This window comes from Notamacropus eugenii, chromosome 6 (assembly GCF_028372415.1).
Source record: "Notamacropus eugenii isolate mMacEug1 chromosome 6, mMacEug1.pri_v2, whole genome shotgun sequence".
Taxonomy (NCBI): domain Eukaryota; kingdom Metazoa; phylum Chordata; class Mammalia; order Diprotodontia; family Macropodidae; genus Notamacropus; species Notamacropus eugenii.
Genome location: NC_092877.1, coordinates 383478144 through 383496044, shown reverse-complemented (window position 1 = coordinate 383496044; position 17901 = coordinate 383478144). Strand labels below are relative to the sequence as shown.

The window sequence follows — 17901 nt, the reverse complement described above, 5'->3', positions numbered from 1 at the left end:
GGCTGCAAGTCCCACCCCCAACACTTACACTGGAGGGGAATCAGCAAGCCAAGGCCCTGAACTGAAAAGAAAGGGAATCAAGAGCAGGAGATAGTCCAGCTTCCAGATAGCACGGGACAAAAGCGGATGGGCTGTGTAGCTCAGAGCACTCCATCGGAATTGCAAACTTAAACCATAAAATAATTGGCCTATAGAGGTTAGCTTTGTACATGTTCCACGGAGGGACAGAACAGCGTAAGAAATACCTGCTCTCTCACAGAATAAAGGAGACAGACAACTGACTGACTCACTGGCCTGGGTTTGGAGCAGAGCAGGAAGATTCTGGTACTTCTCCACTTCGCAAAGACTGCAGGGGAGGGGGTGGGACTTAACTGGGTGGACTTGAGTATTCATTCCATATGAAAAACTCCTCTTCTAAAAAATGAAAGGGTTTTAGTTACATGTAACAGGCAAAGAGGTTTAAACTCTTCCCTTTAAACTCATGTGTTTAAACTCCTCTCTTTTCAAAGCCCAGACACTTTACACTGTTCTAAAGAGATGTTAAATTGGCCAGTCATCACAGTGAAAACTGTCCTCTGGCCCTAAACCCAACGCCAGCAGGTGAGCCACAGGCAGAATCTGGGGAGGTGTCAGAGATGCCACAGACCCTGACAAGTAGCCCCTGCTGACATCTCATGAAACCAAAGACAACAGGAGGAAATGTGAGGAAGGCCAGAGAAACAGAGAAGTTACAACTCTTCCATAAGACATCAAAATAAACATTTATAAAACTTTAAAATGCAGATGCTGCCATTTGCCAAATTAAAACTAAAACAAAAGATGCCATGCATCGTGTTTCTTCAAAATCATCACAATTTGCTGTTGCCAGGACATGGGACACAAACCACTGGGCAGGTAAAACAATGCCTCAATCGTCAGAGCCAGACAGCTCTACGTCTGGGGATAGCAGCCTCACTATAGGTGACAGCGTTTGGGCGGTTCCATTTTCCTGTCTACCTTCAAACCCTTTCTCTCCTTCTGAATGGATGTCATCCCCAGAGAAGCTCCATAAGTCACTACCCCTCTTGCTTCTCTCCCTTCAGCACAAGCTCTGCTCCTTGCCCACAAGCACCAACTGGTCCTCAAACTCCGGGCTTAGTGACACTCAAGGTCTTCACAGAGAATGAGAGAGTCCTGTAGACTGTTTTCAGAGAGTATGTTCTGACTACAGATGAGAAAGCACCAAATTACCCTGGCTGCCAAGTTAGCTTCCCTCCAATAACTTCTCTTGTCTATCTAGAGAGCACTTGCCAACATGCAGGGTGCAAATCACTCAGAGAAAACCCCAAACAAGCAGGACTGAGAAGTAACTGCCATTGCCTACTTTCCATTTCCATTAAACGAGCAAGGAAGTTAGCTTGCATGGAGCAGTATCAAGGCTGGAAGATTGGTTTCTCTAGGGCGTCAATTAGTTCCTGTTTTCTGAGCATGAAGTGTTCCAAGAAGACTATTGCTGAGTAGTTATTTTACCCAGAATGGTTACTGAGGCATTGCCAAGACCTAGAAGCCAGTGTGCATGGAAGGGTTGGGGTGATTTTTAACATCTTTGAGCCCATGTGGAAAGTAGCCACCATGCCAAAGAGACAATGAGGAGGGCTACAAGGATACAGGACTTCTCACTAGCCAAGGAAGATTGCATTGTAAGGTCAGAAGAAGCAAGCACTTTTATCAGATGAAGTGGGTCTAAGAGTTGGGGTTGACAGACCTTCAACCCTTCTTTCCTCTTCCTGATATGCCATGCTTGGCTTTATTAAGGAACAACAAATGTTTTACAAGATGGTCTATGTCAACTTTTCATTGCCTCTGTGTAACAGGGGCCAAATATTATGCCTGTACCTTTGTGCCAAGGCCTACCACTCCAAGTGGCTTGAGCTCTGCCCACAGAAAATACACTAAGCTGCCTTCTTAGGAAGGGATGGGGAGCCCAGGCTGAGGCTAGAGCTCTGCAACACTTTTCCTACTGGGCTGGAACCAAGGTTTATATCCATAACAAAGATCTCTCTGCTTTCACTATTCAAGAGAAAAGACTCCCATTGTGCCGAGTAATTTGTCCCTTTGCATGTCATGTTTTTTTGGTTTCTTTCATACTTTACGAAGCAGATGCAGTTCCTTGCAGAGCAATGTGAATGCCAACCCTCCCAAATAAGTGACATGATTTCTTCCAGGAGCTTGTTCTGTGTGGTTGCAGCCAAGGCCTCCTTCAATAAAAGTCAGAGGGGCATCAAAGCAAACGCTTCCTTCTGCTAGCTTGGACTAAAATGAGATTTCAAACATCTCTAAAATGAACCCCTCACCCAAAGGAGTGGATACTGAGGCTGCAGCCCAGCTCTAGAGATAATTACACTGCCCAAGTCATCTGGAGGAATCAAAACCTTGGAAAGGAACAAGTACTTTGAACGGCCACAGGAGAATGGAGAGGATGCAGCTCTGGTGACGCAAACTTAGGAGGAAAACAAAACAAAACAAAATGAGGAAGGCATCGGATATAATCCAGTAACTCTGACTACAGGGAGTCAGATTTAAGGCCGGTTCTTTGTTTTTACTGCTTGGAACGGTGACCTAGAAAGAGAAATAGAGAGAAAAAAGTCAGTGACAAATTCTTGAATCCAACCTTCCAGACAGTCCATTATTTAGATCTTGAGCTAAGGAGAACATTTCTTTTTTCTCTGATTCTGAGTCCATTTGTTCACGAGACTTTAATAATTAACCACAGGAACAACTGATTTCAAATTGGAAGCAACCAGAGAGGTCATTTAGTCTGTCTTTTCTCCCCCACCAGTTTTCCTTATGAGGAACCTAATATGTAGAAAGGAGAAGTAATTTGCTTATGGTCATACAAGTAGTAAGTGGCAAAGCCAGAATTTGAACTGAGAGTCTAACTTCAGGGACATCACATGCTGTACTACCTACTCTGGATCTCAAGTTAAAACACATCAGATCTGTGTCAAGGAATGGGAATGAGACAGAAGGTGGCTGCTGTTTTGTTTTTTGCTTTTTCAAACAGCCTCACTTGGACTAAGCAAGCTGAGCATCATTTCATTGAGATGATCATCGATTTAGAATGGGATGGAAGCCTTAAGGTCACTGGGTCCAAATTCATTTTATAAGTGAGATAACTGAGAGGTCACAAAATAATAAGGGCCAATGCTGGAGTTTCAACTCAACATTTGCCAACACTGCAGCCATCCTATTACAACTGGTTAAAGTATTTTGTATGGGGGGGAGGGAGGATAAAAACCCTTATAATTCCCAGAAATTCTGAAAGCAGCACATGCCTCTAGAATTTCTTACAAGGTCCTCCCCCTCCTACAAAGTTTGAAATAATAAAACGCCCCCAAATCTTCAACCCTTCTATTTCATGTTAACAGTAGCATCAAGGGGGAATTCACATTTTTAAGACCAACAGGGCAGTTCTGTTACCATCATGTTCAGCTTCTTAGATGCCTAGAAAAACTAGACATTGTAACATCAGAATTCCATGAACAAGCCTGTGTTTTCTGATCTTATTGTCTAGTGACGTGTTGAAATTTGAGAGGTTCAGAATTTAAAAAGAGAAAGTAAAATAAATGCTATCAATACTATCAGGATAGTATGAAAACTGGAGCACAGCAGTCACCAACAGATTAGGAAACATTCTGGTTCACGGGAGGAAATTCTTGCTCACCTGCTCTTTATGGCAATGAACGCTGGGCTCAAGCTAATCAGGTTAAATTTAAAAGAGATAAAAAATAAAGCCTACCACTCTGGTTCAAATAACCAACTTCATAAGTACAAGATGGGATCTGGCAGAGCCAAGATAGGGAGAGAAGGCATGAAGTTGCCTGAGCTCTCCTTGATTTTCCTCACAAACAATGTTCAGTCAAGTTTCTAAAAGAATTCCAGTCCAAGGTAACTTAGAAGGAGTTCAGGAAAGATCTATCTCACTTGGGTAAAAAGGAAGAATAGTCCAGCATAGAGTGATATTGAAGCAAGCTAGTGGGAAGCTCTTAGCCACAGTATAGACCAACAACTGATGCCTTGTGGTCCTGGTTCCACAGGTCAGCTGTGAGGCCTCCAGCTGTGCATCAGGCAAACTGTCAGCCCTAGAATCCAGGACAGAAGTGGGACAACTAGGTCAGACCACCCTAGTGCAATGAGCAAGCCACCAGCTCCAGAGGTCCCTGCACAGAAAGCTAGCGACCAGATCCATATTTCCCACTTCAAGAAGCTTAGGACAGCCCCCTGTACCCTAAGAGCAGAGCTCAACTTCAAAAAAAAAATTAGCAAAAAATAAAAAAAATAGAATCTTGATCATAGAAAGCTGTTACAGCAACAGGGGAGATCAAAACATAAACTCAGAAGAGAACAATAAGGTTAAAATGCTTCAAAGGGAAATATGAATTGGCCTCAAGCCCAAAAAGTCCTCTTGGAAGAGCTCAAAAAAGAATTTGATAAATTAAGTAAGAGAGGTAGAAAAAAATGGGGAAAGAAATGAGAGTTATATGAGAGAATTATATTAAAAAGAGCCAACAGCTTGGAAGAGAAAACACAAAAAATGACTGAAGAACACAACTCCTTAAAAAGCAGACTTGGTCAAATGCAAAAGGAGGTAAAAAAGCCAACGGAAGCAAATGATTCCTTAAAAGCTAAAATCAGTCAAGTGAAAGCTAATGACTCTTTGAAACATTAAGAATCAGTCAAACACAGTCAAAAGAATGAAAAAGAAGAATAAAATGAAAAATACCTCCTTGGAAAAACAATTTCGAAATACATCAAGTAGACATAATTTAAGACTTATTGAAAGGCATGATTTAAAAAACAAAACAAGCCTGTATAGCATCTTTCAAGAACTTATCGAGGAAAACTTCCCTGATATCTTAAAATCAGATGGCAAAATAGTCATTGAAACAAGCCACCAATCACCTCCTGAAGGAGATCTCAAAATGAAAACTCTAAGGAATACTGTAGCTAAATTCTAGAATACCGAGGTCAAGGAGAAAATACTGCAAGCAACCAGAAAGGAACAAGTTAAATATCAAGGAATCATAGTCAGGATTACACAGGACTGGGGCGGAGCCAAGATGGCGTAGTAGAAAGACGCACATACACATACCTCCGAACCCACAACCCATAGAACAACTACAAAGAAGTAACTCACGGCGAATTCTGCACCCAGAGGCCACAGAACATTGGAGCGAGGGAGATTTCTGTTCTGGAGAGACCTGCAAACCTCTCGTAAAAGGTCCTTCGTGCTGCGGACTAGGCGCCGGGACTGGGAGCTGAGTACAGCCCTGCTGTGGCCGCGGCACCGAGAGGAACAGATCCGAGCGGGCTTCAGGGACGGGATCTCCAGCGGCCGCACAAGTACCTCCACCCACAGGTGACGGGGGTCGGTGAGAGAGTCCCTTTGGCGGGTCGAGGGGGGAGTGGGGTGCCCCCATGGCTCGGGCCCCCTCGGGAGACAGAAGCTGAGGGGCAGCGGCAGACCAGGGCTCCCCAAGCAGGCAGGAGCCTGGATCCATTGTTGAAGGTCTGTGCATAAACTCCCTGAGGGAACTGAGCCTGAGAGGCAGCCCTGCCCTCACCTGAGCATCTGAATTTAATCTCACACTGAATAGCAGCCCTGCCCCCGCCCAAAGCCCTGAGGCTGGAAGCAGCATTTGAATCTCAGACCCCAAACACTGGCTGGGAGGATCAGGAGGTGAGGTGGGTATGAGGAAAATATTCAGAGGTCAAGTCACTGGCTGGGAAAATGCCCAGAAAAGGGAAAAGAAATAAGACTATAGAAGGTTACTTTCTTGGTGAACAGGCATTTCCTCCCTTCCTTTCTGATGAGGAAGAACAATGCTTACCATCAGGCAAAGACACAGAAATCAAGGCTTCTGTGTCTCAGCCCACTCAATGGGCTCAGGCCATGGAAGAGCTCAAAAAGAATTTTGAAAATCAAGTTAGAGAGGTGGAGGAAAAGCTGGGAAGAGAAATGAGAGACATGAAGTCAAAGCATGAACAGCAAATCAGCTCCCTGCTAAAGGAGACCCAAAAAAATGTTGAAGAAAATAACACCTTGAAAACTAGCCTAACTCAATTGGCAAAAGAGGTTCAAAAAGCCAATGAGGAGAAGAATGCTTTCAAAAGCAGAATTAGCCAAATGGAAAAGGAGATTCAAAAGCTCACTGAAGAAAATAGTTCTTTCAAAATTAGAATGGCACAGATGGACGCTAAGGACTGTATGAGAAAGCAAGAAATCACAGAACAAAGCCAGAGGAATGGAAAAATGGAAGATAATGTGAAATATCTCATTGGAAAAACAACTGACCTTGAAAATAGATCCAGGAGAGACAATTTAAAAATTATGGGACTACCTGAAAGCCATGATCAAAAGAAGAGCCTAGACATCATCTTTCATGAAATTATCAATGAAAACTGCCCTGAGATTCTAGAACCAGAGGGCAAAATAAATATTCAAGGAATCCACAGAACACCGCATGAAAGAGATCCAAAAAGAGAAACTCCTAGGAACATTGTGGCCAAATTCCAGAACTCCCAGGTGAAAGAGAAAATATTGCAAGCAGCTAGAAAGAAACAATTCAAGTACTGTGGAAATACAATCAGGATAACACAAGATCTAGCAGCTTCTACATTAAGGGATCGAAGGGAATGGAATAGGATATTCCAGAAGTCAAAGGAACTAGGACTAAAACCAAGAATCACCTACCCAGCAAAACTGAGTATAATACTTCAGGGGAAAAATTGGTCTTTCAATGAAATAGAGGATTTTCAAGCATTCTTGATGAAAAGACCAGAGCTGAAAAGAAAATTTGACTTCCAAACACAAGAATGAAGAGAAGCATGAAAAGGTGAACAGCAAAGAGAAGTCATAAGGGACTTACTAAAGTTGAACTGTTTACATTCCTACATGGAAAGACAATATTTGTAACTCTTGAAACATTTCAGTATCTGGGTACTGGGTGGGATTACACACACACACACATGCACACACGCACACACACATAGAGACAGAGTGCACAGAGTGAATTGAAGAGGATGGGATCATATCTTAAAAAAAATGAAATCAAGCAGTGAGAGAGAAAGATATTGGGAGGAGAAAGGGAGAATTGAATGGGGCAAATTATCTCTCATAAAAGAGGCAAGCAAAAGACTCATTAGTGGAGGGATAAAGAGGGGAGGTGAGAGAAAAACATGAAGTCTACTCTCATCACATTCCACTAAAGGAAAGAATAAAATGCACACTCATTTTGGTATGAAAACCTATCTTACAACACAGGAAAGTGGAGGATAAGGGGATAAGCAGAGTGGGGGGGGATGATAGAAGGGAGGGCATGGGGAGGAGAGTGCAATTTGAGGTCAACACTCATGGGGAGGGATAGGATCAAAAGAGAATAGAAGTAATGGGGGACAGGATAGGATGGAGGGAAATATAGTTAGTCCTATACAACACAACTATTATGGAAGTCATTTGCAAAACTACACAGATTTGGCCTATATTGAATTGCTTGCCTTCCAAAGGGAAGGGGTGGAGAGGGAGGGAGCTAAAGAAGTGGGAACTCAAAGTGTTAGGATCAACTGTAATGTTCTTACCACTAGGAAATAAGAAATACAGGTAAAGGGGTATAGAAAGCTATCTGGCCCTACAGGACAAAAGAGAAGACAGAGACAAGGGCAGAGAGGGATGACAGAAGAGAGAGCAGATTGGTCATAGGGGCAATTAGAATGCTTGGCGTTTGGGGGGGGAGGGGAGAAAAGGGGAGAAAATTTGTAACCCAAAATTTTGTGAAAATGAATGTTAAAAGCTAAATAAAAAAAAAAAATGTCAAAAAAAAAAAAAAGGATTACACAGGACTTAGTAGCATGTACATTAAAGGAAAAAAAGGACTTGAAATATGATATTTTAGAAGGCAAAAGAACTTGCATTAGAACCAAGAATCAACCACCAAAATTGAGCATAATCTTTCAGGGGAAAAGATGGATATTCAATGAAATAGGGGACTTCAAACTTTGCTGATGAGAAGCTCAAAGCTAAATTGAAAATCTGATCTTCAAATACAAGATGTAAGAGAAGCATAAAAAGATAAACAGGAAAGAAAGCAAAAATATGGTGCTCAATAAGCTTAAACTGTTACAATGCCTTCATGGGAAGATGATACTTGTAATTCTTAAGAACCATTTCCATATGTGAAAATGTGTTTAATGTGAATGTATATGTAGAGCCTATATCAGACTGCATGTTGTCTTGGGGAAGGGGGAGGGGAGGCTGGGGGAGAAAATTTAAAACTGAAAAGCTTGTGGAAGTCAATGTTATAAACTAAAAATAAATAAATAAATAAACTGAAAAAAAGAAAGAACTGTATCTATATTCGGACAGTTAGAAAGAGCATACTTACGTAGAGGGTATGGGTATAAGTTGACTTTGGTGCAACGATAAAAAAAATAGGAGTGAAGGAAAGGATTTTGTTGAGAGAAGAGGAAAGAGAGAGGCAGAAGGGGTTAAATGATAACACATGAGGAGGCATGAAAGACCAGTTACAACGGAGTGAAAGAAAGGAGTGGGTGAGCATTGTTTGCATCTTATTCTCATTGTAGTTGGTTCAAAACAGTAATAGCATACATGTTCAGTTCAGCAAAGAAATCTATCTTACCCAATAGGGAAGTAGATGGGGAAGGGAAAAAGTAAAAGTGTGCTGTATGATAAAAGGAAGGGAGATTGAGGGAGGCAGTGGGCAGAAGTGGTAACAGCAAGGACCTTGGCATACATAACAGGGCCTGCTGAACAGGTTCTCAAGATCGGCTTTTCTGAAAGGAAAGGGGTCAACAACCCACTTTAATCAAGCACATGTATCACTCACTTAGTTCAGGGTAAAAAGCACCATGAACTTCAGAGAAAATACAAACAGAGAAATAAAGATCAACAAATAGGGCTTCCAACTGTCTACACAAAATGCAATGATGCAGCAATACAGAAAAACGTCACAATCCAATGCAGAGAGACTAAATGCATCTTTTTTTCAGATCATGATGCAATAAAAATTACATGCAATAAAAAGTCATGGAAAGATAAAACAAAAACTAATTGGAAATCAAATAATCTAATCCTAAAGAATGAGTGGGTCAAAACACAAATCATACAACCAATCATGTCATCAAAAAGAATGACAACGATATGACACACCAAAATTGATTGGATGCAGCCAATGGACTACTTAGGGGAAATTCTATATCTCTAAATGCTTACATGAATAAAACAGAGAGAGATCAGATCAATGAATTGGGCACGCAATTAAAAAAGCTAGAAAACAAACAAATTAAAAATCCCCGATTAAACACTAAATTAAAAGTTGTGAAAATCAAAAGAGATTAATAAAATTAAAAGCAGGAAAACTATCAAACCAATAAATAAAAACTAAGAGCTGTTTTATGAAAAAAAAAACCCAATAAAATAGATAAACCTCTGCTTAATTTGATTAAAAAGAAAAAAGAAAACCAAAGCACCAGTAAAAAAAAAAAAATGAAAAGGGTGAATTCACCATGAATGAAGAGGAAATAAAAGCAATCATTAGTAGCTATTTTGCCCGACTGTATGTCAATAAATTTGACAATCTAAGGGAAATGGATGAATATTTACAAAATATATAAATTTGCCAGATTAACAGAAGAAATAAAATACTTAAATAACCCTATTTCAGAAAAAAGAAGTATGTATAAAACCCATATAAGATTGCATACCATCTCAGGGAAGGAAGAGGAAGGGAGGAGAGAAAATTTAAGACTTACGGAAGTGATTGCTGAAAACTGAAATCAAATAAATTAATTTAAAAAAAAACTGAACTCCCTAGGGAAAAAAAAAATCTCCTTGGCCAGATGCATTTACAAGTGAATTCCACCAAATATTTAAAGAACAATTCATTCCAATACGATATAAATTATCTGAGAAAGGAGCATTTACCTAAAACCATGAACATACATTATATGTAATGGGGACAAACGAGAAACCTTTCTAATAAGATCAGGGGTGAGAGCAGGGAGCCAAGATGGAGGAGCAGAAAGACGCACATACACACAGCTCCGAACCCACAACCCACACAACGGCTAGAGGGGACCAACTCACGGGGAATTCTGCACCCAGAGGCCACGGAATATTGGAGCGAGGGAGATTTCTGCTCCGGAGGGACCTGCAAACCTCTCACGGGGGGGTCCTTCGCGCCGCGGACTGGGCGCCGGGACTGGGAGCTGAGGGCAGCCCTGCAGCGGCCACGACACCGTGAGGAAAAGATCCGAGCGGGCTTCAGGGACGGGATCTCCAGAGGCCACGCGGGTCCCTCCACCCACAGAGGGACCTGCAAACCTCTCGCAAAAGGTCCGTCGCGCTGCAGACGCGGAGCCTAGCCCAGCCCAGACCTGCGGCGGCCACGGCATCAAGAAGAACAGACCCGAGCAGGCTTCAGGGACGGAATCTCCAGTGGCCGCACAAGTACCTCCACCCACAGGTGACGGGGGTCAGTGAGAGAGTCTCTTTGGCGGGTCGAGAGGGGAGTGGGGTGCCCCCATGGCTCGGGCCCCCCCGGGAGATAGAAGCTGAGAGGCGGCTGCAGACAGGGGCTCCCCAAGCGGGCGGGAGCCTGGATCCATTGTGGAAGGTCTGTACATAAACCCCCTGAGGGAACTGAGCCTGAGAGGCGGCCCTGCCCCGACCTGACCACCTGAACTTAATTCTCACACTGAATAGCAGCCCTGCCACCGCCAAAAGCCCTAAGGCTGGAAGCAGCATTTGAATCTCAGACCCCAAACGCTGGCTGGGAGGACCAGGAGGTGAGGTGGGTGTGAGGAGAATATTCAGAGGTCAAGTCACTGGCTGGGGAGAATGCCCAGAAAAGAGAAAAGAAATAAAACTATTGAAGGCTACTTTCTTGGAGAACAGACATTTCCTCCCTTCCTTTCTGATGAGGAAGAACAATGCTTACCATCAGACAAAGACACAGAAATCAAGGATTCTGTGCCCCAGCCCACCCAATGGGCTCAGGCCATGGAAGAGCTCAAAAAGAATTTTGAAAATCAAGTTAGAGAGGTGGAGGAAAAACTGGGAAGAGAAATGAGAGGGATGAAAGAGAAGCATGAAAAGCAGATCAGCTCCCTGCTAAAGGGGAACCAAAAAAATGTTGAAGAAATTAACACCTTGAAAACTAGCCTAACTCAATTGGCAAAAGAGGTTCAAAAAGCCAATGAGGAGAAGAATGCTTTCAAAAGCAGAATCAGCCAAATGGAAAAGGAGATTCAAAAGCTCACTGAAGAAAATAGTTCTTTCAAAACTAGAATGGCACAGATGGATGCTAAGGACTTTGTGAGAAAGACAGATATCACAGAACATAGCGAGAAGATTGGAAAAATGGAAGATAATTTGAAATATCTTATTGGAAAAACAACTGACCTGGAAAATAGATCCAGGAGAGACAATGTAAAAATTCTGGGACTACCTGAAAACCATGATCAAAAGAAGAGCCTAGACATCATCTTTCATGAAATTATCAAGGAAAACTGCTCTGAGATTCTAGAACCAGAGGGCAAAATAAATATTCAAGGAATCCACAGAACACCGCATGAAAGAGATCCAAAAAGAGAAACTCCTAGGAACATTGTGGCCAAATTCCAGAATTCCCAGGTGAAAGAGAAAATATTGCAAGCAGCTAGAAAGAAACAATTCAAGTATTGTGGAAATACAATCAGGATAACACAAGATCTAGCACCCTCTACATTAAGGGATCGAAGGGAATGGAATAGGATATTCCAGAAGTCAAAGGAACTAGGACTAAAACCAAGAATCACCTACCCAGCAAAACTGACTATAATACTTCAGGAGAAAAAATGGTCTTTCAATGAAATAGAGGATTTTCAAATTTTCTTGATGAAAAGACCAGAGCTGAAAAGAAAATTTGACTTTCAAACACAAGAATGAAGAGAACCAGGAAAAGGTGAACAGCAAAGAGAAGTCATAAGGGACTTACTAAAGTTGAACTGTTTACATTCCTACATGGAAAGACAATATTTGTAACTCTTGAAACATTTCAGTATCTGGGTACTGGGTGGGAGTACACACACACACACACATGCACACACGCACACATACATAGAGACAGAGTACACAGAGTGAATTGAAGAGGATGGGATCATATCTTAAAAAAAAATGAAATCAAGCAGTGAGAGAGAAATATTGGGAGGAGAAAGGGAGAAATTGAATGGGGCAAATTATCTCTCATAAAAGAGGCAAGCAAAAGACTTATTAGTGGAGGGATAAAGAGGGGAGGTGAGAGAAAAACATGAGGTCTACTCTCATCACATTCCACTAAAGGAAAGAATAAAATGCACACTCATTTTGATAGGAAAACCTATCTCACAATACAGGAGAGTGGGGGACAAGGGCACAAGCAGGATGCGGGGGAGGATAGAGGGGAAGGCATGGGGAGGAGAATGCAATCCGAGGCCGACACTCATGGGGAGGGAAAGGATCATAAGAGAATAGAAGTAATGGGGGACAGGATAGGATGGAGGGAAATATAGTTAGCCCTATACAACACAACTAGTATGGAAATCATTTGCAAAACTACACAGATTTGGCCTATATTGAATTGCTTGTCTTCCAAAGGGAAGGGGTGGAGAGGGAGGGAGCTAAAGAAGTTGGAACTCAAAGTGTTAGGATCAACTGTAATGTTCTTACCAGTGGGAAATAAGAAATACAGGTTAAGGGGTAAAGAAAGCTATCTGGCCCTACAGGACAAAAGAGAAGACAGAGACAAGGACAGAGAGGGAGGACAGAAGAGAGAGTAGATTGGTCACAGGGGCAATTAGAATGCTTGGGTTTGGGGGGGGGAGGGGATAAAAGGGGAGAAAATTTGTAACCCAAAATTTTGTGAAAATAAATGTTAAAAGTTAAATAAAAAAAAAAAAGATCAGGGGTGAAATAAAAATGTCCATTCACCACCTTTATTCAATATGATACTAGAAATATTAGCTATATCAATAAGAGAAGAAAAAGAAATTGAAGGAATTAGACTAGGAAATGAGGAAATAAAAGTAACACTCTTTGCAGATGTTATGATGGTATAGAGAATCAACTAAGAAATTACTTGAAATAATTAACAAATCTAGGAAGGTTTCAGGATATAAAATACATTCATATGAATCATCAGCATTTCTATATAATACCAACAAAGTTCAGCAATAAGAGATAGAAAGAGAAATTACTTTGAAAAGAACTGTACAGAATATAAAATATTTGGGATTCCATCAGCCAAAACAAACCCTAGAATTATGTAAACAGGTACATAATAGTTTCCACAAAAATAAAGTCAGATCTAAACAGCTGGAAAAATGTTAACTGCTCATAGGTAGGCCAATTTAATATAATGAAAGTGACAATTCTACCTAAATCAATTTATTTCTTCAGTGCCATAACAAACTACCAAAAATATTTTGTAGAACTAAAACAAATAATAAGAAACATCTGGAAGAAGAAAAGGTCAAGAATAGCAAAGGAATTATTGGGGAAAATGCTGAAGAAGGCAGCCTAGGCAGATCTAAAACTGCATTATAAAGCAGCTGTCATCAAAACTATTTGCTGCTGGCTAAGAAACACAGTGGTGGATCAGCACAATAGATCTGGTACACAAGACAGTGGAGTAAATGAGTATAGTAATCTGCTGTTTGGTAAACCCAAAGGTTCCAGCTTCTGAGATAAGAACTCTCTATTTGACAAAAACTGCTGGGAAACTGGACACTAGCATGGCAGAAACTAGGCACAGACCAACATCTCACACCAAGTACCAAGATAAGGTCAAAACGGTGTGTGCTTTAGACACAAAGGGTGATACAAGAAGCAAATCAGGAGAGTAAGGAATAATTTACCTGTCAGATCCAAGGAGAGGAGAATTTATGACCAAACAAGAGATAGAAAACATTGTGACGTACAAAATGGATAATTTTGATTACATCAAATTGATAAAAGTTTTGCACAGAGGTGGGGAACCTGCAACTTCATGACCACATGTATTCTTCTAGGTGCCCGGATGCAGCCTTCTGACCAAGTTTTACAGAACAAATACTTTTTGTTTGGATTCAGTCAAATAGCCACACTTGAGGACCTAGAAGGCAACATGTGGCCTCAAGGCAACAGGTTCCCCACTCCTGATTTTGCAAAAACAAAATCAATGCAGCCAAGATTGGAAGGAAAGCAGAAAGCTGGGGAACAACTTTTAAAGCCAGTGTTTCTGATAAAGGCCTCTTTTCTCAAATACATTGAGAACCGAGTCAAATTAATAAGAATAAGAGTCATTCCCCAATTGAAAAATGGTCAAAGGATATCAACAGGCAGTTTTCAGATGAAGAAATTAAAACTATCTATATGGAAGCATACTATTTTTTCTCCTTTTCTTTTGTTATTTTGTTTTATTTCTTCATTCGCATGGTTCCTCCCATTAGATTTAATTCTTCTTTATATCATGACTAATATGAAAATAGGTTTAATATGAATGCATAAGTAGAGCCTATATCATACTGCAGGCCATTTTGGGGAGGAGGGAGGAGAGGATGGGGGAGAAAGTTCAAAGTCTTATGTGAGTTAATGTGGAAAACTAAAAATAAATAAGTTATTTGTTAAAATGCCAACAGAATGAGGGAGAGTATAGCTGTCATTTCTAAGTGATGTTCTCTTGTATATAAATGAATATACAGGACTTTTATATGATTGAAATAAAACATTTCTTTAAATACCACAGAGGACCAGGGATTTATAGTTGGGAGTGTCTTTAGACATCATCTTATCCAATTTATCTAGTCCATCATTTAATCTAATGAATCATTTTTGTGTCATTGACCCCTTTGTCAGTCTCATGGACCTCTTCTCGTAATATGCTTTTAGGTGCATAAAATATAGGATATAAGATTTTTTAAAAAAGTAAAGTCACATAAAAAAATGCTCTAAATCACTATCAAGGAGAGGAATGAAAATGACAATAATTCTGAGACAGCACCTCATATCGATCAGATGGCCTAATGTGACAGAAAAGGAAAATGATAAATGTTGGACAAGGCACAGAAAAATTGAGATAGTAATGAATTTTTGGTGAAGTTGTGAATTGATTCCACTATCCTGGAGAGCAATTTGGAACTATGCCCAAAGGATAATCAGACTATGTATACACAAACCCTTTGATCTGGCAATACCACTTCTAGCTCTGTATCCCAAAGAGATCATAAAGAAAGAGAAAAGGATCCACAGCTACAAAAATATTCATAACATTTCTTTCTTGTAGTGCCAAAGAACTGGAAATTGAAGGGATGTCCATCCATTGGGGAATAGCTACGCTATAGTATATGAGTGTAATGGAATACTACTTCTCTAAGAAATAACAAGCAAGATGCTTTCAGAAAAACCTGAAAAGATTCGCAAGAACTAACACCAAGTCAAGGGAGCGGAACCAGGACAACGCTGTCCACAGCAACAGCAACATGTACAATGATCAAGTACGACAATGATCAAGCTCTTCTCAGCAACGCAATGATCTAAGACGACTCCAAAAGACTCATGACGGAAAATGCCGTCCACATCCAGAGGAAGAACTATGGCATCTGAATGCAGACGGAAGCACACCATTTTTTCTTTTTAAAATGGTTTTGGTGATTTGTCCCTTTTGTTCTGCTTCTTCTCTCGAAACACGACTAATGTGGAAATATGTTGATATGGTTGAACATGTATGATCGATATCAGATTTCTTGTTGTCTTGGGGAGGCAAGACAGGGGATGGAAGGAAGTGGGGGAGAAACAAATTGGAACCCAAAATCTTATTTTAAAAATGAGTGTTGAAAACTATCTTTACATGTAACTGGAAAAAACTAAAATACTTTAAAAAAGAAGTCCAAGATGGGAGGAGGAATGTGGCTGCACAGAAATTCATCTGAAAAATGGTCTGGAGGGGTCTGGTGACCCAAAGGAAGAGTCAGTGGTGGGATAACCAAACTTTAGCCTTTGATGACTGAGAGACACAACCTGGGTAGGCCCAGGGAAGTACCATTCTTGGCCCGCCCACATCTGGAGTAGAGTGGTTGACAGCTTAGGAGAATCCTGTAAGCTGGACAGTATCCTATGGCAGCTGGCCCAAATGGTAAGGACCCTCATGATCGTACTAGCTGAGCATCAATGAAAGAAACAAGAGCTGTGGGGTCAGAGAAGATAAGACAGTGTACATGAGAGCTGCCTGGTGGGCTGACACATGGCAGAACAATGAGACTGCTTCTGCTTGGCCTGAGCAGGCAGGACAAAGAGTCCTGGAACGAAGCAGCAAATGGGGCTTTGACTGTCATGAAAGGAAAGAAAGCCACCAAAGGGATGGCCCATAGTATGCACAGGAATGCCCAACCCAGGGGATAGTTTAGCAGGCTAGCCAGGCAGCTAAGATTCACTACGTGCCAGACAATCTAGAGATGCAGACAGGCGGCTGGTGGAAAGATTTAGATACGTGTATGTTATATACACACATATGTACAAGAAAGGGTCACAACAAATCCCAAAGTATTTATTAAGTGCTTAAATGCGTCAGACCCTGTAGACTCAAGTGTAGACTCACATATAGACCCACGGACTAACTTAGACCTCAGGCAGACACAATGGATAGATGACAAGGAGCGTCCTGAGGTGCAGAACAGCAGCATGAGTTGCCTTCAAGAAACTGCATAATTCTTTTAATGACGTTACACTTCTTCTTAAAATGAATGTCTCTCCCCTCCTTTTTTTGGGATGGGGGATTTTTCTGGTGACACCACAGGATTCTGAGGGCTGAAATGTCATCCCCCAAGTCCCAAAGCTAAGCATTCTAGGGAGGCTCATGGCAGGATTGTGTCAGCTGTGATCCATCACACTCAAGGAACTGATGTGGCTGGGAAGATCAAAGAGACCATAAAAAGGAGCATTTCGATGAGAAAGATAGGCTGGTCACATGGTGACAATGAGGCCCAACAAGTGGGTGGACCAGATGCTCCAATGGTAGCCTCCAGATGTCAGGAGGCTATGAGAAAGACCACTTCCCTACTCCTTGGGAGAACCCCTCAGTGGCATTTTTAGGAGGACAGAAATGGTTAAGAGTCATACAACATACTGGGATCCCTACTAGTGTGGATAAAGAATCTCATGACGGCAAATAGAAAGAAATCAAGGGCTGCCCCATGAGAGGCAATTTGGACACTGATGAGCTCATGGGCACACTGAGTAAGGAAAATATTCCTACCTACTGGAAACATCCAAACGTAGAACGTAGGGAGAGGTTGGAGAGGGGGGCAGATTCATCTCTGGAGGACGGTTAAGAGCAGCCTGGATGCCTCCACAGCAAGTTGGATGCAGAGGGAGCCTTGCCCAGGTATGAGATGGACAATTTGGCCTCTAGGGTCCCTTACCACTGTGATCTCAACTTCTACTAAGCCAGTTTACTTTGTTTTAAATACTCAAGTATCCAGTACTAGATTAAGGAGGTCTACATCAGTTTATGGCAAACACAGGACACAGTTTCTCACTCACAGTCCATGGTCCCTGGTTCCCTCCACTCTCACAGGCATGTAGGTGGTGCGGTGGATAGAGCCTTGGGCCTCGAGGCAGGAGGACCTGGGTTTAAATCTGGCCTCAGACATCTGCAAGCTGTGTCATCTTAAGCATGTCATTTCATCTCTGTCTACCTCAGTTTCTTCAAGCGTAAAATGGGGTATTTATAATCCCAACACCTAACTGTCAGAGTTCTTATGAGGATCAAGTGAGTTAATGTTTGTCAAGTGCTTAGCATAATGCCTAGCACATAATAAGTATTAAAAAATAATTATTTCCTTCCCCCAATG

At 41.5% G+C, this 17901-nt stretch overlaps 1 protein-coding gene across 2 annotated transcripts in view; it reads right to left on the bottom strand.

Annotated features, from left to right (window-relative positions):
• Positions 1–737: 737 nt before the first annotated feature.
• Positions 738–17901, bottom strand: part of CCDC50 (coiled-coil domain containing 50) — an 89447-nt gene continuing 72283 nt past the window's right edge. For both annotated transcript variants that reach the window (XM_072618866.1, XM_072618867.1), the window contains one exon: positions 738–2598. In XM_072618866.1, coding sequence (XP_072474967.1) covers positions 2579–2598 — 20 coding nt within the window. In that variant the 3' untranslated portion in view covers positions 738–2578. The remainder of the gene's footprint in view (positions 2599–17901) is intronic.